The sequence below is a fragment of the Equus przewalskii genome, unplaced genomic scaffold, assembly GCF_037783145.1.
Source record: "Equus przewalskii isolate Varuska unplaced genomic scaffold, EquPr2 ChrUn-10, whole genome shotgun sequence".
Lineage (NCBI taxonomy): Eukaryota > Metazoa > Chordata > Mammalia > Perissodactyla > Equidae > Equus > Equus przewalskii.
The window spans coordinates 535,423-559,331 of NW_027228747.1; the positions used below are offsets into that span (position 1 = coordinate 535,423).

At 52.7% G+C, this 23,909-nt stretch overlaps 1 protein-coding gene across 6 annotated transcripts in view; it reads left to right on the forward strand.

The window, feature by feature from the left end:
- The window catches only part of KCNN3 (potassium calcium-activated channel subfamily N member 3), a 185,133-nt gene that overhangs the window by 70,515 nt on the left and 90,709 nt on the right, over positions 1–23,909 (forward strand). For all 6 annotated transcript variants that reach the window (XM_070607353.1, XM_008523136.2, XM_008523135.2 and 3 more), the window contains exon 2: positions 123–218. In XM_070607353.1, the coding sequence (XP_070463454.1) occupies positions 123–218 (96 nt within the window). The remainder of the gene's footprint in view (positions 1–122; positions 219–23,909) is intronic.

The following is a 23,909-nucleotide window of genomic DNA, read 5'->3' on the forward strand; positions in this document are numbered from 1 at the left end:
CAGGAGGGGCTGGTGACAGTCCCTGCATCGCTCCCTCTCCTTCCCCTTTCTGTGTCCTCAGAGTGAAATGAGATGCCCCATTCCTGGCCCTCCCTAATTCTCTCTTTCTGTTTCTCCTGCAGGATTCCATGTTTTCGTTGGCCCTGAAATGCCTTATCAGTCTGTCCACCATCATCCTTTTGGGTCTGATCATCGCCTATCACACGCGTGAAGTCCAGGTAGGTGCCCTGGCCCTCAGCCCTTCACGCACCGGCCACTCCTTTCACTTTGCTCCGGGCTGAGCCTGTCCCCACCCCCAAACCCACTGCACAAGCAAAGACTCTAGAGATTTTACGCCATGTCCCAGATGGTGGCTCTTCTGTTCCGGTTTGGACCCTCATGGGAGAGGGAACTGTGAGGCTGCCCCGTGGCTTTACAACAACTGTGTGACATTATCTTCATTTGGGGATGCCAGAGGCAAACGTGGCTTCATGATTTGGGGGCAGTCCTGAGCACGATCCTCATTTAGCCCCATTGTGCTGTGAGTTTCTATGATTTCCTGGATCCTTTCTGAACTTGAGCCACTGAACTCCTTCCCCCCAACCCCACCGCTGTGAGGGAGACCTGCCTCGTGTCCCCCTATACACACACGCACACACACACACACGCACACAAATACCACCAGGCATCTATATTTCTGAGTGGTGTAGACTTTATCCCCCGTGGACCCTGCCAGGCTGGGAGGAGTCATTTTCTAGATAGAAGAGATGTCTGCTGTGGTCAAAGAGGCCACTGTTTCTTGCTGCCCAGGAGTGACTTGGCACCCAGAGAAATATTGGCTGGGCCCCCGAGGTACACTTCCAGTTTGGCTGACGTAGGGAGGATGGTTCGACCTGGGTTGGGACGGGCAGGCAGGAGTGAGCAGATCTGCAGCCTCCCTCCTGACAATGGGTCTCCCCCATCACCCGGCGCTTCAGGCTGACCTGCTCCACTGGGGACCTGAGTATTTCTAAAATATCCAGATGTTTTTTCTCACACTTATGAGAATCTGGAAATAATCCCTGTCCTTTGGCTAGAGGAGCACAGATAGATCCACATCTGGGCAGCAGGCAAGAAATTGATGCAGACCAGAACTCAGAGTCAGAAAAACCAGGGTCAAGTCTCGGCCATGACCTCTTCTCACGGTGTGTCTTTGGCCAGTCCTGTGACCTTTGCGGGCTGGAACATGTGAACCTTTCTTCATCTGGAACATAGGGGGTTTTATTCACCTTTTGTGGGTTGTTATGAGGATGGAATGAGCTGTGTACAAGAAAGTGCCCTGTAAACTGTAAACCACTATTAAAATCTCTCCCCTTTTGTTACTCGGCATTTTCGGGGCAGAGTGGTGACACAGACAGATGCAGGTGTGGGCACCTTCTCCTCCTAGAGAGTGGTCTGCTTTCCTGCTGAGTGTCCAGGGGCTACTGTGGCTGGCTGGATGCAGAAGCCTTGGCTCCAGGCCACTTTGGCAGGGCTCCAGGCTCTCGATGACCGGAGGCCACTAATCTCGACGGCTGGGACTCTTTACTCTCAGAGGGTCACACGTGCTCAGACAGAGGTTGTGTTCTGAGGGCTAAGAGTTCCAGACGCCACTGAGCAGCTGCCAACGTGGAGTCTGAACTGGACAGAGTGAGGGGTCTTGAATCCAGACCATTGTCCAGTCAGCCCCACAAAGGAGCCAGGAGTCTGGGTAGGAGGGTCAGGGGCAAGGAACCAAGATAGGACCAGGAGTCACAGTCTGAGCTCCAGGCCAGGTTCCACCCCACCCAAACCAGCCATGGGACCCAGGTAGTCCCTTAAACCCTCTGAGCCCCCATGTCCTCATCTAAAGGGAGTCCGTATTACTATGTGTCATGCTCATCTGTGCAGAAGGTATCACACAGGCCAAAGAAAAAAGGCAGAATCATAAAGCTCAGCTGCGATGCAGCCTTGAGGGCGGTTGAGGAAGAGGAGCAGTCCCAGCCTCAGCCCCACACTATGGGTCCACTGGGCCTCGCTGCTGCTTCTCTCTGTTCCAGGCACTGTGGCTGGAAGAGCCAGGTGTCCCTCCCTCCGATTCTCTTGGGGTCCTCATTCCCAGCCCAGGGCCTGCAGCCCTAGCTCTCAGGCCTGATCCCGCCCAGCTTCAGTTGTGACCTCAGTTCTGGCCTAGCAGCAGGGCCATGTTGCTGACAGGCCAGCACTTAGCTGGGCACCCTTATCCCATGCTCAGCTCACAGCCAATCTCTGCTTTGCCCTACTTGTGGGCAGTGGAGGATGCTATGTTAGTCACTTATCTTGTCCGGCACTCACAGTTTGGAGAAACAAAGGGACATCAGTGGCACTGAATCCTGGCTCGCACTTCAGCCTGAATGACCTTGGGCCAGTAACAATGTCTCTGGGCCTCAGTTTCCCCATCTGAAGTATGGGAGGCATATCACCTGCTTCGCTGAACTCCGGCGGGTTCGTAACAGTACAGAGTACAGAGTGGGCTTTCATGAAATGGAAACTGGTGCCTTTCCTGTGGCCTCTGCCCCACTGCTTCCAGCTGGGCCTCATCCATGCACAAGCTGGGCCCACCACATGGTCACTCTCATGACTGCCCGCACTAGCAGGTGGCTGGACTTCCTCCCCGCCCTGGCCCAGCCCTGCCTACACCCTCAGCTCCCGTCACTCAGCCCCTTATCCTACCTGGCCCACTATCATGTGAGGAGTCACCAGTACCTGGCTCCCTCTGTGCCTCTTACCTTTCCAGTAATGTTCCTTCTGCATGTAGCTGGACCTTCTCCTCCCAGAGGGAGATGGGCAGAGTTTGGGCCCAGAGAGTCAGTGGGAGTGGGGTGGCTGGAGGGCTTGCTCTGACAGGACCCCTTGAGTGCACCCCACTGGATCATAGTGTCATTTTCTGTTCTGTGTCTTTCTCCCCCACCTCAGGGACAATGATGTCATTAATCTCTGCATTTCTAAGGACCCACAGTGCTGACAAGCAGCAGGTATTTGCAGGACATGTTTTGAATGACAGGGTGCTAGATTCAAGATATCTGGTTTCCAAAGCGATTTAGACCATTATTTAGCTCTGTGGTCTTGGGCCTCATTTTCCCCATCTGTTCATTGGGGATTCTAAGTCCCCCAATTCTGTCATTCTCTGATTTAGGTGTGGTTCAGGGCCAGCGGGGAGACCATGCTTCTGGAGAGTAGAGGGAGGCATTTTCCCGGCATGAGTGACAGCTGGGCTGATCCGGGAGGGGAGGGCTGGGCGAACACCTGCCATGAGGGTGGGGAGCAGCGCTGCTGCTCATCTGTCATGAAGCAGGGTAGGCTCGGGGGTCTCATCCTCTCTGGGAGTGACATCAGGGGCTTGTGCTAAGGATATGCTCGCCGCTTCCCTCAGCCATACCAGCTGCTGGTCACTTGGCTACATTTTAGCAGGGACCAGATGACCGTGTCTCCACCTCCCTCCAACCCTGCCCCAGACACTCACATCCAGGCCCTGGGCCCTGGCCCAGCATACACATGAGGCTGGGGTACCTTCTAGAATAGTGTTCTTAGTTGTTAGTTTGGATGGTGTGTATTTTTGAGGAAGAAGAACTCTGAAATATTGTTGGGTAGCTCTCAACCAAACTCTGGCTTCAAGTCATAGAGCCTCAGGCCTGGAAGGTCCTCAGAGGCGACAGTGTGCCCCACCAGGGCAGGAACCCCTCCATCTCCGCGGGCTCCGCCATGGCTGGGAGGCCCTGCCTCTTCCAGGAGGCCCTCCCTTGATGGGCAGTGGGAGTCTTTGGAAAATCTCCCCGGCCATGGGGAGGAAACAGGCCTCCCTGGAACCTCCACTCGGCCCCGGCTCTGCTTCTGGAGCAGCGAAAAGGAGGCGCCCGTCTTTCCCACCAGGAAGGCTCTGTCTTTGAAGATGGCTGCCCTGTCCCTCCTCCATCTCCCCTCCTCTCACGGTTTGGAGCATGCAGCTTTCGAAGGCTCCGGCATCTCTTCTCCTCAGGCCACTGTGTCCTGGAAAGAAATGAAAAGCAAAAAAAACCCAGTGCATTTTGTTTATTTACCAAAACTTTGAAAACCTTGTTCTCCCTTGGAGAGTCCATTTACTCTTTCAGTTTGACAATCATTAAGAACTCCAGAGGGGCAGCAGCAGCCTCCTCTTCCCGGGCTGCAGACTCACGTTTTAGATGCCATTGGTGTGTCCCTGGCTCAACATGTAAATGGCCAAGCTCTTTACAGCTCCCCAGTAGCCTCCCTCCCCTACTCTTGATGGCCCATCCAGCTCCTTCATTCATTCAACATATGCTTACTGGGGTCTACTCTGCAGAACCTGGGACAGGAGCCCAGTGCTTTGCATTAGAAACCCTGACATCACCTTTGCTTCTCCCGAGAGTTGCCAACCTTGAGTGAATCTGTGGCTCTGATTAATGTCTCTGGTGCCATCCTGGAGGGCAGGATAGCAGGTGGCCGAGAACATGGACTTTAGAGTAGCGCAGCTTGGGTTCGAATCATGCTCTTTGTCACGGTGCAGTGTGTGTGGTGGCCTTTAGCAAGTTACTTAATCCCTCTTCTTCTACTTCCTTTCTGCAAAATGGGACTAATAATAGGACCCGCCACAAAGGGTTGCTGTGCAGATCAAATTAGATAATATATGCAAAACACTTTAGTTTAAATGAGGATGTGTTTGCCTGGCAGACAGGGTGGAAAGGATATCCCAGGTAGAGTTCTCAAAATAAACAAAGGCCCTGAGCTGGGAAACTGCAGAGTGCATTGGAATGTCTCCAGGGCAAGTCCTGGGCAGTGGGGCAGATCCACTATGGAGCATGGGCAGGGCCAGCAGGAAGGTGTCTGTCTTGCTGAAGGGTTTTGGAATTGTCCTGTAGGCAGCAGTGGGAACCATGTAAGGATTCAAGCTGGAGAGAGAGATCATCAGATCTGAATTTTAGCTGCAGCATGGCAAATGTTGGGAGGGTCAATTTTGGAGGCAGGAAAATGAGTTAGAAGCATGTTTCTATTGTCTAGGTAAAGGATGGCAATGCCCTGAACCAAGGCAAGACAAGAGCCAGGACAGGAGGCGGGCTGTGCAGGAGAGATGTTGAGCCAGTGAAATTGACCAGACTTGGTCACCAATTAGGATGGAGGTACTGTGTGCAGGGAGAGGAGGAGTCTACCAGTTGCCTGGGTAACTCAGTGACTGGGAGTGCCATTCGTTAAGAGTGAACCACTGAAGGAGGTCAAGGTGGGGTATGATAACCAGGTCAGTTTTGGACATGTTGAGTTTGAGGTTTGCGGGAGGTGGGCATCCAGCTGCCTCCAGGACAGTGATAGAGAGGCCAGGGCTGGATGAGCAGGGGGCAGTGAGATGAGACGAGGCACAGGACAGATCCTTAGAAGGACATCATCAGGAGAGAAGTGGGAGGAGGAAGAGGAGCCCACAAAGGAGAAGGAATAGTCAAGGTGGTTAGAGGAGACCCAGGAGGTGGGGGGTTACAACGCCAGGGGCGGAGAAGGGAGTGTCGGTTATGGCACAGGAAGGTCAAGGAGTTGGGGACCGCACTGGTCCTTCGCATTAGACCCTGGGGAGGTCATTGTGCCCTCCCTTAGTGCAGTCACAGGGAGTGGCTTCACAGGGCAGTGGTGGGGCAGGGGGACTGAGTGGGAGGTAAGAAAGTGGAGACAGTGATTATGGGCCAGTCTTCTGTGATGTCTGGCTGTGAGGCGAGGGAAGCCAGAGTGGCAGCTGGAGACGACACGGTGCTGAGGGAGGGATGTTTGGTCTGTTTATATAGCTGGGAGAGACTGCATGTGTCTATCAGTCATCAGTTGAGAGGGAGAGGAAATGACCAGGGGGCCAGTTTCTGGTCCAGGAGCATCCAGGAGGGAAGGGATCAAGAGCTCCAAGGAGGAAGCGCCCTGGCTCCGAGCCAGGAGGACAGGATGGGGGATGATGGGGTGGGTGGTGCAGACACTCCCACGTTTGGACGTGTGGGACACAGCCTTGTGTCTTTAATGAAGCTGCAGGAGCAGGAATTTGCAGGACAGTGTCTGAAACATAGCAGGTGCTCACTTCATGTTTGTTGAATAAATTGAGGGGCCCATTGTGAGCCTAGGATACGACCTGGATAGGGCAGTGGCGGATTTCCCATCATCCAGTGTGAGGACTGGAACTTGAGAGATAATTAATTTTGGTTTGTGGTTATTGGCCATATTCAAAGTAAAAGGTATCAATCAGATCAATGGGGTGGGGTCTTCACTCTTGTTTGGAGGTACTGATCCCCTCAAGATATGGCATTGGCTTCCAGTTGCTTCTCGTCTACTTCAAACTTGATAGAAACGTAACGATAGTGACATGACATGGGCTTTCAACCTCATGAATTTGAAGCACAGGGGACCAATAAAAGGAGAGACTTTTAATTTATTAGGTATGTAAAAGTGGATATTTTTATTAAATGCCAATAGAGTTCTCAGCTGACAGGGAAATTACTTCAAATTATGGGGCATAAATTATGTTCAAGAGACAGCTCACATTACAAAAAGGCTCACCCGCTATGGCATGATGGTCCCACAGGTGAAAGCACCCTTCTGGATATTCATCACCCATTGTCACAGGGACATAGGCATCTGGAATGCAGGAAGTGTCACTGGTTCAGATGCTTAGGGGTCCCACTGCTAAATGAGTTAGTGGCATCTTCCCACTAGGGAATGGGCAGGACGGTTCAGGCTGAGTCTTGCTCTGTGCCCTCACCCTCCCTTTTCCCTGTAGAAGAAAGTGGGCTCGAGTCACACGCTGAACTTACCAGTAGGGTAAGGACTACGGGGTGTCAGGCATTGAGAATCCAGAGACAATTCAGACTCAACCCCTGCCCTTGAAGCTGCTTGTCCTAGACCTTGATCCACTGTGACTCAGGCTAATAAGCACCATAATACGAGGTGTGTGTGAAATACCACGTGGCCACAGAGGACCAGGAAAGTTTCATAGGGAGATGAGGCTTTAATTGATCCTTACACTCAGCAGGAGCAGAGACCTTGCATGTCTGGGACAAAACTGGCCTGGAGCATTTCAGGGGCATGGAAAGAGAAGAGAAGGAAGGTGTATCTATACTTTATGGGAGATGGTGGCTGCCCAACCCCAGGGGCGTGGAGTCTTCATCCTTGCAGGCCTCCAGTAGACATTTCCTAAGGGTGCCTGGCTGGATGGCTGATGGATTTGAATTGCCTTCACTGGGCGCAGAGATGGGCACTCCTTTTGAGCTGAACAGATTGGGGACCCCTGAGATCCCAAGACCTCCAGAGGGCCTTCTCAGCCTGCTTGGTCTGAGGGCACCAGCTCCTTAACCAGGTGTGCTGCACAGAGAGGAGGAGGGAGCTCCAAGCACCCCAGGTGACTCCAGGACCACAGGGGTATGGAGCTCGACAGGAAAATTCTGGATGGTGGCCTCCTCTGCCAAGCTCACATCCGTCTCCTGCTCCACTCTAATGAACGCTTCCTGGATAGATGGAAGCACACACAGGAGATTGGAAATGGGGAGTGCGTTCCAGGGGACAGCACCTGGCTGGGCCACCGTGCATCAGCTGAGGATACCACTCGCCCTCCTACTGGCCCCCCTGCACCTGGTGGGGCTGCAAAGAAAGGACAAAGGAGTGGAGGTGAGTGGCAGCTCAGACTTCATAGCAGCTGCGCCGTCTGAACACTGTGTCGTTGTCAGACTACCTTCGAGGAGAGAAGGTTGAGTGGCTGACATATTAGCAACTGCCTCAGCGATGATGGTGTCACCTCCTCTTGTCTAGTGCTTTGTATTTTTTGGAGTGTTTTCACATATATCATCAGACCTTTTGCCTGCCTGACTTTGCCTCCTTGACTTTTAGGTTTCAGCATAGAGAGTTCCTCCTCCAGGAACCACTCCGGCCATGCCCACTCCCCCAGGGAACGCGCCCCTTCTAGGAGTTGGCTTAGCATCTCTCTGACCCCTGACATTGCATATCTGTTGAATTGTAAACCCTATTTCTTTTTTTTTTTTTAAGATTTTATTTATTTATTTATTTTTCCTTTTTTCTCCCCAAAGCCCCCCAGTACATAGTTGTATATTCTTTGTTGTGGGTCCTTCTAGTTGTGGCATGTGGGACGCTGCCTCAGCGTAGTTTGATGAGCAGTGCCATGTCCCCGCCCAGGATTCGAACCAACGAAACACTGGGCCGCCTGCAGTGGAGCGTGTGAACTTAACCACTCGGCCACGGGGCCAGCCCCTGTAAACCCTATTTCTTGCCCACACCCGCTCCCTGGCTGTGGGTCCGTGGCTTGGGGACTGAGCTGGGTTCAGTGTTGTGTTCCAGGCTGAGAGCACTTAACAGGTATTCAATACATGTAAACAAATGAAAGATCAACAAACCTGAGCGCCAGGCAGCAAGTTTACTCTCCCCTCACTCTGTAGACTCACTCTGGGGTCTCTGTAAGGCTGGGAGACTGGCCTGAGAAGCCCTGGCTTCTGGCCTTTGCTTTTGCATCATAAGGGGTCGAGGGTCTCAGTGGACTGCCGCCTGCGAGCTGGCCATACTCACTGTGGCCCCTCTCTGCCACCTTCTTGTTTCTTCTTGTCCAGCCTCAGTCCCAGTGATGCAGGCTCGGAGAGCCAAAGAGTCGAAAGAAAGATTTCTTGGACTCTCAAGGTCTGGTCGTAGTGTTCCTTTATTCAGAGAATAGCATGAGGACAGGACCCATGGGCAGTGACGAGCTGCCATGCATTGAGGGTTAGAGCTAAATTTATAAGGCATGGGTATGTGACTTATTTTCTACTAGACAAAGGAAAGATAATGTAAAAAATCATTAAATGGTATCAGTGCAAGTGGGGTCTGGTTATTGTGTGGTCGTATAACTTTAGATATGAATCTGGTCATACAGATCGGCATGTAGGCCCGGACGCCTTGGGCTTCTCTCCCTGGGACAGCCCTGATCCACATCACCAGCACCTTTTTACTCTTGGATCTGCTACTGGCCATGGATTGCCATGGTTACCTGGCAGTCCCTATGTGACATTTTAGTTTTATTTGCTAAATATTTAAACATGTGGGTTTAACCCTTTTGCCTCAAAGAGGGCTTTCCTGCTCCATTGCCCTCCTGGTAGCAGGCAGGCATCCTGCTGCTGTCTCCAGGCCCTCGTGTCTCATGACAAACCAGAGCCCACGGGGCTGGTGTGTCCTGTGTAGCAGCAAGGCCGTTTCTCAGCTACCTCTATTGACTTTCTGTTTTGTCACTTGGAAATGTCATCCTGTGTCATGCTTCTTGACAGGGCATGTGCAGTGTCTGTTAACAGGTGTGAAAACCACTGCCTGGGGCATGTTAAGTCTTGCCCTGGCCAGGAGGGACAGTCCCAGGCTAATGGAGGCAGCCCACTGAGGCTCTACTGGCTTCCAGGCAAATGCCTCTTGCCAAGTCCTCCAGAAGCTTCCTCAGCTCCAGGAGTCCAGGATGTTAGGGTTGTCCTCTGCCCTTGAACCCTGGCAGTGAGACAGAGGGAAAACTGGTTTCCGGAAGAGTCGGTGTTTATGAATGGGAAGGCAGTGACACCTCACCTCCCACTCCTCCTCCCCTGCTGGCTCGGGACCAGGCGAGGCGGCCCTGGGAGGCTGAATCCACCCATCTGTGTGTCACCTTGGAAACCACACACTGTCCTCGCCCTGCGCCCTGTGAAGTGGGGGCTGGGCACGCTTCTCAAGAAGCTTCCCCTGGAATTCAGGGATACAAGAAATCCCCCCTGTCCCAACGTGGGCAGCTAAGTGAATGAAAGGTTCGAAGTCAAAACAGCCGGGTGACTGTCTCAGCTGAGGGGCTTCCACCCAGCCAGCCTCTGCCGCTCTGACACGGCACGAGGGACTGTGGCCTGGTCCATCTGGGATACTGATCGCTGTGTGTGCTGGGACGAACCACTTTCTCAGCCTCAGTTTTGTCTTCTGTAAAGTGGGCAGATTGGACCAGATGCTCTCTGGGGCCTCCGATTGTCTCCAGGATTCCATGTCTGAAGGATGCTCAGTGACAAGAAGAGAAAAACACACGCAGAGTAGCTGTGAACGGTTTTTTGGTCGCAATCACCAATGCAGTGTGCATTCAGGAGGCCCTCATGGGGGACTGTCCAGGCAACCTTGTCCCTTCTCCAAACTGCATTGCCTCTTGGCTCAGAAAGGGAGCTGGCTGTCCCCTTAATATAGCCTCAAACTTGAAATAGTAAACAATCAAAAAGACACTTCTTTGGCTCCAACGTCTTAAAGTTTAAAGGTGACTCCTCTTAAGTCTCTTGCAAATATAAACTGGTCAGACGTCTTAAAGCTTTTAGGATAATTAAAGTAAGTGACTGAGTTCGCTTCCTCAAGGCTCAGTTCCAGCCTCCTTCCACGAATACAAACTCTCATTTCTCCAAAGTCACTGGGGAGCGAGTGTTCAACTTAATAGAATATTCTATTTCCCTGGGAGTGTCAATGTCCACTGTCCATGACTTTTTCAGAGTTAATTCTTTCTATTTTGTATTGTTGTTGTTACTATTTTTAAATGGTGATCTTTGCCCCCCGGCAGCAGCTCTCCATCAGGGATGGGCGTCAGATCCCCTGGGCCGTGTCTGGGCCCCGCAGGCTGGGGAACCGCACTGCGTGTTCTCAAAGCCCCACAGGGGTCCCAGGGCACCTCCTGATTGAGAAACATCGTGCTCAGTTGTGAGCCCAGCGAGGGCCGTGTCTTCTCTTAGCCATCTTTGTGGCCATCCCTGCTGTGCCGATAAAGAGTGTTGTGTATAGTTGGAGCCTGGTGATTCTAACTCTGGGCTGAGCATAATTGACTCTCTGAGGATTTGGGGAATTGGAAGGCACTGTGGACTTTTGACTGTTTGGAGGCTGTCTTAGTTATCATTGCATTATATACCAAGAAAATTCTGATCATTCTAGTCTCCCGTTCAGCAGGAATCTAGCAAAAGGACATTTTCCTGTTTTTAAGAGAAAAGATGGCAAAATTACCACTACGCAAATTCTCCAAAACCCAATAATTGGAAAAGATAGGAACAGTGCTTCGTTTATCTTTGAATTAAAGAATTCAGTTCAGTCGAGCAGAGTTCATTTCCCTTCAACACATCAACAATGTAAAACCTGTTGGGTCGGGGGCAAGGGACACTGGGCTTGCAGTCAGTAGAACTGGGGCCAAGTTGTGACTTTGTCATCAAAAAAATTTTTTTTTAATGTGGTAAAATATACATAACATAAAACTTACCGTTTTAATAATTTTTAGGTGCATAGTTCAGTGGCAGTAAGTATATCCACATTGTTGTGCAACCATCACCACCGTCCACTCCAGAACTGACTTTGTCATTTTTTGTGTAACCTTAAGTCACCAGATGGCTCGTGGGGATGGGCGCCCCCTCCAAGGCCTATGGTGGACATTCTTCATACACTCACCTCCCACCAGCAGCCCCCACTGCGTCAGCCCTGAACTTACTGCCGCCCTGTCCCGACACCCTCACGTCACAGGCCCTCGTTCTGATTCCCAGTTTAGCTTTGGAACGTGGTCTGTAACCCTGCAAATGGTAATAATGGCAGCCTCCCTTTGTTGCTCTCTTATGTGCCAGGGATTGTGCCCTTTCCTTTATGCTCAATGAATCCTTACATCAGTCAGTGAGGTGGATTCTTCTATTATCCCCGTTTTATAGATAAGGCAACTGAGGCCTCACAAAGGTAAGTGATGTGTCCAAGGTCCTGTGGCTGGTGAGAGGCGGAGCTGGGCTCAAGCCAGGCTGACTGTCTCCAAGCCTGTTGGGCTTTCCTGTTTAAGGTAGAGCTCCGTCCTCAAACTGTCTCTCCTACCCACAATTCCTGCAGTGCCTGAGAGCAGCCTGCAGGTCGGGCTGAGCCATGGGGACCCCCTCTCAAACAGGGCAAGAGTGAACGTGACACAGCCCAGGGGGGAACAGCAACCCAGACGCTATTGGTCCAGCCCCACAGCAGCACCTGGGCCCTCCACCCCAGCCTCACCTCCAGAAGGGACCCCCAGCCTCTGCTCTGCCCTCTGGTGGCTCCTCTGCCTGTTAGAAAGCCCTTCCTTATCCAGGTTTCCCTATCGTCCTCCTCTTTGGTCCCAGGCTTGCCCCCAGGATGGGGTCCAGCACCCTCAGGGAGTTGGGGGTGCCATCTCAGGGGAGCACGCCCAGCCTTCAGAACTGGGGCCCTGCTTCAGTTCCCTGCCTGCCTCCCTTCCTGTTCCCTGCTGGGCTACAGTCCTCCCTGAATCCCTGGCTACCCGGCTGGGCCCCATACAGGGTCTTGTTCTTTCTTGGCCCCCTGCCCTCCGAGGGGCTGGCTTCTGCTCCCCGTGCCCACTCACTGCTTGCCTGGAGCTGCAATGTCCCTTCCGGTCCCCCGGCCCTCAGGACCAGACCTGCCTCTGGCCCCAGCCAAGGCCTGGGTGTAGATACTGAGCCTTGGCTGCCAGTGGCCCGGGTGGGTCAAGCTTTGGCAGCCTCCTCAGTTTCCCCACCCGTATTTCCTCCTTCTTCTGACTGTCCCTGTGGAACAGGGGCCTGCAGCCTTCCTTTCCCAAGTCCCCCTGGGTTGGACACAGGACTTCCCAGGGTCTTTTCCTCCCCAGATGGAACATCCCCAACTTCCCTGGCACAGTTACAGCTCTTTTCCACCCTGCCCTGCATAGGACCCACTTGGTCTGCACATGCCCAGGGCTGTGAGCTGGTCAGTGCAGAGGGCCACTGACCTGCTTTCTCCTTCTGTCCCTGCAGACAAAGGCAGCCAGGCCCTTTGACCTGCAAGGCAGCCTGTAGTTCACCTGGAGTGGAATGCTTCCTGAAACCTGTCTTCTTCACGGAGCTGCTAAGCCACAGGCTCCCCTGTCCCCTGCCCCATATCCCCCCGACCCCGGGCCCCGATCTCCCATCTTTGCTTGTACAGATCACACATCTTGGCTTTTGGGGGCAAGAGCAGCACCTTTCATTTGCCTCTGTTATGTTTCCCCACGTTCGTTTCAGCCCTCCGTTCTAGTCTGTCTGGGTCTTCGAGCATCTCACTCAGCAACGTGTGTTTGGGCCCTCCCAGCTTCCTGTCCTCCCACATTTCATGAGCCTGACTGTGATAGCTTCATCCAAACCATTGATACAAATGTGGAACCAGAAATGGAGCCTGGGAACATAGACTTCCTTTTGTTGGATTAAAGACAGGAGGAATGGAGAAACAGGAATTCAGGATTTGCAAGTCTTTCTCATTCTGAACATTTTGTGGCCTCCCCTTGGGCTGCGGCTTTATGCTGCCTCCAAACTCTAAACTCCAAACTCATCCCCCCAAAATAAGCCATGCTGTGCATTCACATAGCAAGTGCTTACTGAGCTGAGCTCGGGGGAGGAAGGGAGAACTGGGAGCTGCAGAGGGGACCCCGCCTCTGGGCTGCTCCGGTCTGTGAAATGAAAGGGTGAAGCGGGCGCTTGGCCACCTGGCAGGGTTAGATTGTCTCAATGTTGCCCCAACAGGCTGTGTCATAGGACAGAGTTGCTGCATGGCCATTTGTCCCTGTGGCTCCAACGTTCCCAAAGCCACTCTCAGCCGCAGCAGCTGGGCTTGGCCGTGGCTGCTGACCTGTGGCTGCACTGGCCACAGCCACAAACCAGAGATCAGTAACCAGCCACAGTGGAGCCATCCGCCAGGTGCAGAGCAACCACAGCCTCTGAACTCAATACCACGAGACAGCTCAGCGGGCGCACTGGGTGGGTGGCAGGTACGGCTGGCACTGGTCTGCTATGCTGGTGCTCACAGGCCCTGCCCCTCAGTACTCTTTGGTCCCTCATTTGTGCAACCAAGGCAGGGAGCTCAGTGTTCTCCTAGGCTCTTCCTAGCTCTCTTGTGCCTCTTGCTAGAATGTGCTAGAAACCTTATTGATTTGAGAGCAAAGAGAAATTACCGCCACTGGGCGTGTGTGTGGAATGGGGGTGGGTAGCAGGCAGGGAGATATTTGTTTTCCTGCTGCTGTTAGAAATAGCAACTGTTCTCCACCTCCCCTGAGGACTGGACAAAAGGTGATTAATTCATTTGACACAGAGCTATTGAAGGTCTGTTCTGAGCCGGGCACCACAGGGGCGGCAAGGTCCCTGCCCGAAATGGGCTTGTGATCTAATGGGGAGATAAGCGTTCAAATACTCGCCACTGCCTGGGCTGCCAAGTTCTGAGACCTGAGCTGTGGAGTGACGGTTCGGCGGGCGCAGCCAGGACTTCCCCCTACGTGGGAATGAGGCGCTTGCGTGCAGGGCGTTTGTGATTGGCCTTGAAGGCTGGGCTGAGTTCCTGCAGGTGCAGGTGGGTGAGTGTGCTTTAGGAGAAGGGACCTGCTCCAGCAGATGTGGAGAGCTGGGAAAGCTCCGAGCTTCTGGGGAATGGGAGGGATGCAGTTGGCCATAAAGGCAGTGGTGAGAAGGGAGAATGGAAGACGGAGGGTGGAGCCAGATCCTGGTGAGGGGGAGCAGGAGAGGTTAGGGTCTGTGTCTACAACAGCAGCAGCCCCTAACTGTCTATTAGAAGGGGCTCTGGGATGGCAATCTGATGGGAGACAAGGAAGCCAGCGAACTTAGCCCCAAGCTGCCTTAGCAAAGCATTTCACGTTTTAAGGCCAAGGGGTGGGGCCAGGGGTGGGGAGACTGGTGGCGATTATGGTGGAAGCCCCCGCCCCCCAAGCTTTAGCACCTGCTCTGACTTAAAAGCACAGGGTTGGGCCAGAGGAGACGTTGAGAAATCTCCTTCCTTGGGGGAACTTTAGGAATAAAGACGACAGCTACCTGGCACACTCTCGTTCAAGAGTGACAGGAATGGGAAAACACCCCTGCCGCCCAGAATCTGAGGTTCCGTGATCTCACTGATGTAAACAGGACCCTGGTAGCAGCCAGGGCCGCGTGGGGAGCCCCAGTTCATCTTGCTCTGTCAGGTCTTTTTAGATGTTTAGCAGAAACTGCACTGATGAGACTTTACAGGAACCTCAGGATTTTACAAGTTTGCTCTTCTCTCCTTGTTCCCGAACCCAGCCTCCACCTAGAAACACACTTTTCCCGAGCCAGCAGCCTGGGAGACGGCGCTTCCCCGAGGGCAGAGAGTTTTCCTTCTGTCCTTCCTTTGCCTGCCGCATTCCACCTGCAGGTTTCTAAAGGGGGCGTGCCCGGGACGGCTGCCCTGCCGGAGGAGCATTGGCAGGATGGGCGCTCCTGTCCCCAAAGCCCGCCTGTCGCTTGCAGGAGCAGTGACGTCACCCAGGGCTGACATGGGGACTTCTCAGTTTGTAGTGGGCTCGAAAGGTGCAAATGCAGGGGAAAGATGGGAGGAGATGTGCTCCATGTGGCTTGTTAAGGAGCAGCTGAGGTCGAGCAGAACCCACTGTGGCTCATGCTGCTGTTGGCATATAGCGTGAGAGCTTGCCGGCAGCCGCCCTGATACGGTTTTTCTCCTTCTCAGCTTCTTTCAACCCTTTTATCAGCATCATCTAAACCTGTCTTGTTCCACCTTCTCTGATATCTTCTCTGGCTCTCCTGTCTTGTTCACTTCAATCTTTCCTGTGTTTCATATCTAAATATGTGGTGCCTGTCTTCATGTGTGTGTGGCTTGCAAGCTGAACTGACAGGGCTAAATTTTATAGCTGACACTGCCTGGCTCTGGAAGAAGAGAAAGAGGAGGACAGTGAGGGACAGGGATTTCTTGGAGCAGAGAACATTCTGATCTGGGTGTCCTTTCGGGATGAATGTAGTTCCCAGGGCTGAGGCAACATTCTAATATGGTGGGAGTCCTTGGGCGCCCATGGTGGGGAGTAGATGTGTCTTCCCTCACCTGCCCAGTCCACTTCAGGGGCCACATGAAACCCAAGATTTATGACCATTATGCGGAACTGCAATTACGGCAACTCTGAGCTGACACAAGATTTATTCATCTGGCACCAAATTTCTTCCAAGGCTTTTTCGAGTTGTTTGTATTTCTCAAAGCTTCTACATTTTCATGGCTGACACATTTCAAGGTGGAAATACAGATTAATAGTCTGTACTAGCTGTGTTCTCACGCTCCCAGGATTAAATCAATAATGACTGGAATATTAATTGGGCCTTTATGAAGAGAAAATGAACTATGGTACAGAGGGGAGCATTCTAGATTTGGAATCAAGAGTTTGAATCTCAGCTTGCTGCTAACAGGTGACCTCAGGCGAATCACGGAACTTCCCTGAGTCTATTTCCCTCTGTGTATAATGGGGTCATGATGACCACACAGGAGTGTTGTGAGGGTCAGTTAAAGAGCTGGGTGAAAGGGCCCCGAGAGCCTGGCACAAACAAGGGCTTGATGCATGTTTAATTGTGGACCCTCCCTGCCAAGGAGATCACTGCTGCAGACCCAAGCCCTCTGTTTATGGCTCGGTGGTCCAGCTCTTGCCTGCTGTTGGCAACTGCCGAGGTGCTGGTCACCTTTGGTCCCTTTAGATGAAGTCTCAGAGGCTGGTGCTCACCATTCCCACGGTGCTTTCTTAGCGGGTGGTCAGAAACTCTCCCTGGGGGCCTCCCTCCCCACCACATGGCCCTGTTTCCTGTTGTTTCTCAGAACAGTCAGGAAGCAGAAACGCTGCTCCCTGCTGTGTTGACGGGCATCGCAGGGCTCTGGGGAGCCTCTTGCCCTGTCCAGGAAAGACTGGCCAGTTCCCACCAGCCTGCGCCCAAGTCACGAAGCCAAGCTTATTGCTAACGCACGGGCCTGGGACCCCTCTGCCACCGCAGGAGCCAGGGAGTGGATCTAGGGACGGTAGGCATCCCCACAGCAGGTGCATGGACTGCTGGAGCTGGCAGCTCCATGACGGGATGGTGACGGTAAAAATGATCATAACGACTGATAATTACAAAGTACCGAGAACAGTGCTACGTTTTACAAAATTTATCTCATTTAATCTTCCTGCTCTCCCCCATTGATTCCCATCCGCCTTGTATTAGTTTCCTGTTGCTGCTGTAACAAATTACCACAAACTTAGTAGCTGAGAATAACAGACATTGATCGTCTTACTGTGCTGGACGTCAGGAGTCAGACACGGGTCTCCGGCAGCTAAAATTGAGGGGTCTGCAGGGCTGCGTTCTTTCTGCATGCTCCAAGGGAGATCTGCGTCTGTGCCTTTCCCAGCTTCGAGAAGCTGTCCGCCTTCCATCCTCAGAGCCAGCAATAGCCAGTAGAGTCTTTCTCACATCGCATCACTCTGACCCTGACTCTTCCTGCCTTCTTCTTCCACATTTAAAGACCCTTATGATTATATTGTGCCCACCAGATAATCCAGGATAATCTCCCTACGTTAAAGTCAGCTGATGAGCCATCCTAATTCCGTCTGCATCCTTAATTCCTCTGCCACGTAAGGTAACATATTCACACGCTATGGGGATTAGGACGTGGACATTTTGGGGGGCCGTTATTCTGCCTACCGGAATCCCCCATTTGCAGATGAGGAAGCTGAAGTGTGGATGTTAACAACATGCCCAAAGTCATGCAGCTGGTAAGGAGCAAGGTTGGAATCTGGACTAGAGCTGCGTGGTCTCAAACCTGCCACCGCTCTAAAGGGCTCTTGAGAAAACCAGAGAAAACACCTTCCCTCACAGTGGGAGAAGGGGAGAGGGAGGGAGATCACCTGGTTTGAATCCACACACACCATTTTAGCCCATAACGGAAGAACAGACTTCTCTGGTGAATAGCACTGCACAGACCCTGAACCTGTAGTCCTCCACTCGGCTGCCTGTTGGAAGCACGCAGGGAGTTTTACAGTGAGACTGGCGCCTGAGCCCTACCCCCAAGACTGGGGTTTAATTGCTCTGGGGAGGGACTGAGTACACGGATTTCTCTAAGCTCCCCAGGTGATTCTAAAGTGCAGCAGAGGGTGGGAGTCGTTGCTCTGAGCTAATCCACGGCCCAGGCATGACCCCCACAATCATGTGCAGGCTCCTTTGACCAGGCCCAGGACACACCCCTCCCACCCCCCGGACTTTGCTCTTGGGCCCTTGCCCTGAACGGCCATGTCTCCCTAGTTTCTTTCTCGCAGCCTCCCTCACACCCTGGCTGTGTGCAGAGCAGCATCAAATGTGCACAGAGGACCCACCCCTTTGGGAACGGACCTATTCTCTTCCTGGGTCTCTCATGCCTGTCTGCGTGGCGTCTGCAGAATTGAATCTTACTAATTTCCTCCTTGCATGTGCTGTATTTCTATAAAGGGCCTCTCCTAGAAAATATAATGAACTGCGTTTTAGGGATTCCGCGTCGGTTCAACTTCAGAGGCAGCGTGTATAGAGGACTGGAGATCAGACTCTGGAGCCAGGCTGCCTGGGTTCAAATTCCAGCCCTGCCGGTTCGGACTATGAGCTTAGGGGCATGTTATTCCGTCTCTCTGTGCCTCCATTTCCTCATCTATAAAGTAGGAATAATAATAGTATTTACCTAGGCTTGGTGTGAGAATTAATGGTTTTTATTAATGTAAAAGGGATGAGAGCAGTGTCTGGCACACAGTAGGACTATGTAAGTATCTGCTAGTATTACTACTTCTGCTCCTGCTGCGACTGTTGTTCTCTTAACCGAGCCCTGTGGGATTCAATTAAATTCAACACACACTGATTACCCCTCAGAGCCAGGGCAGGAAAGAGTAGGAAGTGTTCCCTCCCTCAGATAGCTCGTGGTCTTGGGAGGGAGGAAGGGGTGTTGAGCAGAAGAGGAAGGAGTCAAACAGGTGGACAAGTAATCATACAGTGCTAAGAGTTGGAGCCCTATTGCTATGGGGTAATAAGGATGTGGACATCCGTGATGCGGGGATTCAATGAGACTGTGGATGTAAAGGCATATCATGCATTCTAAGCACTAATAAAATATTATTGGTGATCCATTACTTCCAAAACTGTGGTCTGTGACCCCCAGTCAAGCCCCTTGGACTTGTTCTGTGAATTGTGAATTCAGGTCAATAGTATTAGTGCTTGTTACTCTGTCTCTGAAAGGTGTGAGTGACGTCCCACTTCCTGCCGAAAGTGTCCCGCATGGGGAGAACCTGCCTCTGAAGAATGGGCGGGCTCTGCAAGGAGGTTTCCAGTCCCCTCGGGGCAAGTCTCAGGTTGCAGCTAGAGTCCACTTCAGAGAGTAAGGAAGGAGGACGTGTCATGCAAACAAGGGGGTAACTGCAATTTAAAAGAGAGGTAAAAGGAAAACTCAGAGTTGCTTAGAAAGACCTGGGGTTGCACAGGGCCAGGGGGCCTTCAGGACCCCCAAGGAGAGGCACAGAAGATGCCCGCCCATGGGAACCTTCATGTGCTGAAGGTGGCTGTGGGGTTAGTGGGAAAGGAGAGGGTGAATCCTGGGTGTGAGAGGCTCTTTGGAGAGAGAAGTCCTCGGGGCAGAGCGTGTCACCCCATCCCCTCCAGCCAAGTGGCCAGTGGCTCTGCCCACACGCCTCTCACTTGGCTCCTCACTCGCTCCAGGTTGGCCCACATTGCCGGCAGCTGTGGGGTGTCTGCCAGCTGTGGGAACAGCTGTGCACTCCCACTGGGCCGTGTTACTTCCTGGCACGTACCCCTTCCCACTTGGTTGAACACACTTAAAAACAGGACTCGGCGCTCCTTGGTTTCCAGCTGTAAAATATGTGCTCGGAGGACAAATCTGCTGCTTGCCTGGGGAGGACGGTGGGGGCACCTGTGATAGGCTTGCAGGTTTTCTTGTTTTGAAGAAAACTACCTGTCTCAGGGCAGACAGATGTTGACTAACGAGCGTGTTTGTAAGGGCCATCATGTGAGCCAATAATAATAGCAGATCATTACCAAAATGACAGGTGTCAATTCTGACCTGCGGCTCAGAGGGTTTACTGTCAGAACCATCATTTAGACGCCACCTCTGTTGGAGCAGCCTGCTCAACTCTGCCGACCTTTCAGCTGCAGCCCTGACATGACATGTGGCAAAATGTTTGCAGTTGCCTGGGGCATGATGGGATGCTGTACTAGTCTACCCTTGCTAGTGGTCCTTGCTAGTGGTCAGAAATGTCCCTTCTTGTTCCCTGGCCACTGGAGTCTCTAGGAATCTGCACAGGGAAGGAGAGCCCCTCAGGCTCATTGGTGGGTAGGGTTCGAGGGGGTTTCTAAGCCACTATGCAGGGCCCGGCCAGAGACCAAAGCCCGATGTGCACAGCTGGAGCAGAGGTGGTGTGGCAGAGATGGTGCCCTCCCCAACAGAAGACCGTTGCACGGCCTCTGTGAGCTTGAGAGGCTGGAGCCCTGACTTGTCATGTGCAGCATGAGAAGGGCCCTTACAAAGACAGGCAAGCTCTCCCTTCCAAGAGGGCAGAACAGCGACAGGAAAGGGCTAGAGAATAAGGTCACCTCCAAGTGACAGCCAGAGGCAACCAAAAGAGGCGACTGGGATAGCTAAGTTCTGCCTCACATTATGGGGCTCCGTGCAAGTGTGTGTCAGCAGGTGGGGCCGTGCAGGCAGATTCATGGTTCCTGGGGTTGAGTCTGATGCCTAGCTCTGGCTGGAGGGTTTCAATAAATGGATCCTTTTTTTCCCTATAATATTCAGATATTCTGTTTTGCCTCGTATTCTTGGGTTATAAATATTCACCTACAGCTGGTAGTTTTCCTAAAACATGACTTTGAGTGGGCCATCCCCTAGTCACCCATTCTTTGGTGACTTCTAGATAGAGCCAACCCCCTAAGCCTGGCCTCCAAGGTCCCACAGTGTGGCTGGGCTCCATGCTGCCCCCGCCCTGCCTCAGGCCAGCTGCCCTGTGGTCACGGGGCACGGACTGGATCTTACCTGTACCCCCCTCCTGCATTTGTGCAAACTCTCCTCCTTCTCAGCTGGGAAGCGAGCTCCTGGACCGCGGGGCAGCGTGGCGGGCTGTTCTATGCAGGTTTGGGTGAACACAGTGCCTGTTCATACTGACAAGCTCAGGAAGCACACATCCACAGACTGTCCTTCTCCAGCGGAGAGTCAAGCGGATCTGGATAGATCCCAGCTCTGCCTCCTCTTAGCTATATAACTGTGGGCTAGTTGCTTAAACCTTTCTGCCTCAATTTCCCCATCTGTAAAGTAGAGTCATGTTAGTCTCTTCCTTAAGGTGTTACTGTGACCCTCAGAGAAAACGATGCACAGAAAGCACTTGGCAGGGTGTCTGGCACAGAGTGTGAGTTCAATGTGTGTTGTTAGTTTTGTTGCTATTTTTATTTCACCCACCCCAATACACAGTAGGTACTAAGAATTGTGGAATCAAAAAACAAGTGAATGAACGTTGACGTATGTTCTTAGCCGACCACGCCCCCAGGTTCTTGAGGATGTGGCCCCTTCCCCTTCTGGTGCGCATGCGCCTGCCGCTCTAACGCAGCCCCCTTTAGGGTGTCGGAGCCCCTGGAGGTCGAGTTTTCACGCTTGGATTGCACATCCTCTTGGGGTGTCAGCTCTTCAAGCTCTTCTTGGGAACCCTTCCCAGGTCCTGCAGCTGTTGGCTAGAGATGCCAGCTATGGAAACAGCTGTGCCTCCACCATCTTGCCTTTTCCTCCCCGTGGATTTTTGCTGTCACTTCAGCAGGCAAGCGCACTTAAAAATAAGTGGCAAAAGTTGCACTTGTTTGAAGTGTAAGGTATGTCGCTCTCAGGAAGAGATTTTGTTCCTACTGTATAAAAGATAATAAATAGATATCTAGTTAAAGAACTTTTGTGGCCAGCTCTTCTTTCAGGGGGTGGGAGCGAGCGTCCTTTGTCCTGTGCGCGCGGGCTCCGGCGAAGGATGAATGTCCTCGCTTCAGAGCTGGCAGCGACTGCTCTGGGCTGGGCTTTCTCATTGATCTATTTCCCTCCAGTGAATGGGTTCCACAGAAGCTGCAGAGAGATTTTCCCCTAATGATTGTGGATAGAAAAGAATAAAAAGTGACTCTGGGGGTATCTTGGGACCTTAACTGTCATTGCACGCTGACAGTTCGTTTCAGAATGTAAAGGGCCTTCTCCTGTTTTGCCAAGATAAATGGTTCTCTGTAGTCAGGGACAGTGAGCAAAGAAGCAGGGCTTTCCATGTAAAACTGAAGGGCCTCCTCTGTGTGGGGTGAGAGTCTTCCCCCTCCCTCTTTTCCTGGTCTCCCCCAGAATCTCAAAGAAAGGAGGCTGGAGGCCGGAGTCCACTGGCCAGCCTCGGCCCAGGACAGCGTGGTGGATAGAGTCTTAATCTGCTTCCTCCTAACAGGTGTCTCCTGGTGAAGTGTAGAGTCTAGGAAAGGAATTCCTGCTTCATGGGCCCTTGGGAAGACCCCTTCTCAGGCTGGCTGGCATCGTAACTGGTGCCCAGGTAGGAGGTGCCAGCATTGGTCTGCGCGGGGCTGGGTGTTGCCTGCTTTCCCGGTGGGTCCTGCATCCCAGCCGTGACAACAAAGCCTGCTCTGGAGCTCTGCACTGGGATCCCATAACAAACCCTGCCCTGCGCCAGCTCTGGCTCCCTGGGCCATGTCCTGTGGTAGAACAGCAGCTCTGTGAGGACAGAGGGAGGCCCGGGTGGCCACCATGGTTACCAACATCAGCACAGGGCCCTACCCCAGTGGGGATTCAGTAAATACCCACCCACAGTGGAATGGATGGGTAAATGAAGGAACTTGCAGCGTCTTCTCCAGCAGGGGTGGGTGGTTCCTCAGGACTCCAGGCCGTGGCTGTGATCTGCCATGGGCTACGTCAGGGGCCCCGGGAGGGACAGGGCCCTCCTTTTATTTCAGAGTCAGCCACTTATATGGCCCATTCTGTAAGAACACAGCCAACAGAACCATCCCAAACAGCACAATGACAATGACTTTGGGGCCCCAAATACGAAAGTCAAGGTCCCTTATATTTGTTGAGGACTCTACAGTTCTAGAAATCAATTTCCCACACACGAGTCCCGTGACTAGACTGGTAGTGGGCCTCTGTTTACAGATGAGACAGTTGAGAGGACGACAGGTCAGGGGACGTGCCCAGGACTGTCCAGACAGTAAAAGACAGGGTGGCTGTCTCCTGATGTGGGGTGCAGAGCCCTGGATACCCCAGTACTCAAAGCCATCTCAAGTCCAGCTGCAGACGCAACCTCAGTGACCTTTCCCGGGTCCTGCGTCTGCTGCCTGACCCCTTGAGGGGTGAGGCCGCCATCTGACCGGGCAGCTCCAGGCCATGGCCTGCTCACTGCCAGCCACAAGTCTCCCAAGCCCAGGGCACTTGTGTGTTCTTCACGGGAGGCTCTCCTTGCCCTCAGTAGGGGCTAAGCCCTTTCGCTGCCACTCTGTAGGGCAGTTACGGCTGATTCCTACGTGACCCTGTGCAGGGGAGGGGACACGACTTCTGGAAGCTTCACTTTATGGGCTTGGAGTGTCTGGGCTCCAAAGGCAGGGTCAGCGGCCCACGTTTCCCAGACTTTAGCTATGCTGCATGGTTCACAGGGCCAGTCTACAGAGGTGCCCTGACCAGATCATGGCAAACGCCCAGCACCGCTATGCATTCGCCCAATGAGTGACAGCGATCTGATCCCAGAGACTGACCCAGTCCATTTGGTGTCAGTGCCGGCTGAGACTGGAGAGCGCTCGCCCCTTTTCTTCTCAGTTTGATTGTATTATAGGTACTGTATTGGTATAAATCATTATATATAGCATGTTTTGTGTATGTGTACATGGTAAATATTAATAACACACAAATACAATAAACGTTAGTGTCATATAGTTGAATGTTAATTTATCCCAGTGGTCTCATCGGTTTGCCCAACGTATGGCAAGGTGGTGAGACAAAACATCTGAAGTTAGAGAGACGAGTGCTAGAATTTGGCTCTACTGCCTCCTAGGTGTGTGACCTCAGGAAAGTACTTTGCCTCTCTGGCACCCGGCTCCTCATCTGGACAGTAGGTATGGTGTTAATGCCTCCTCACTGAG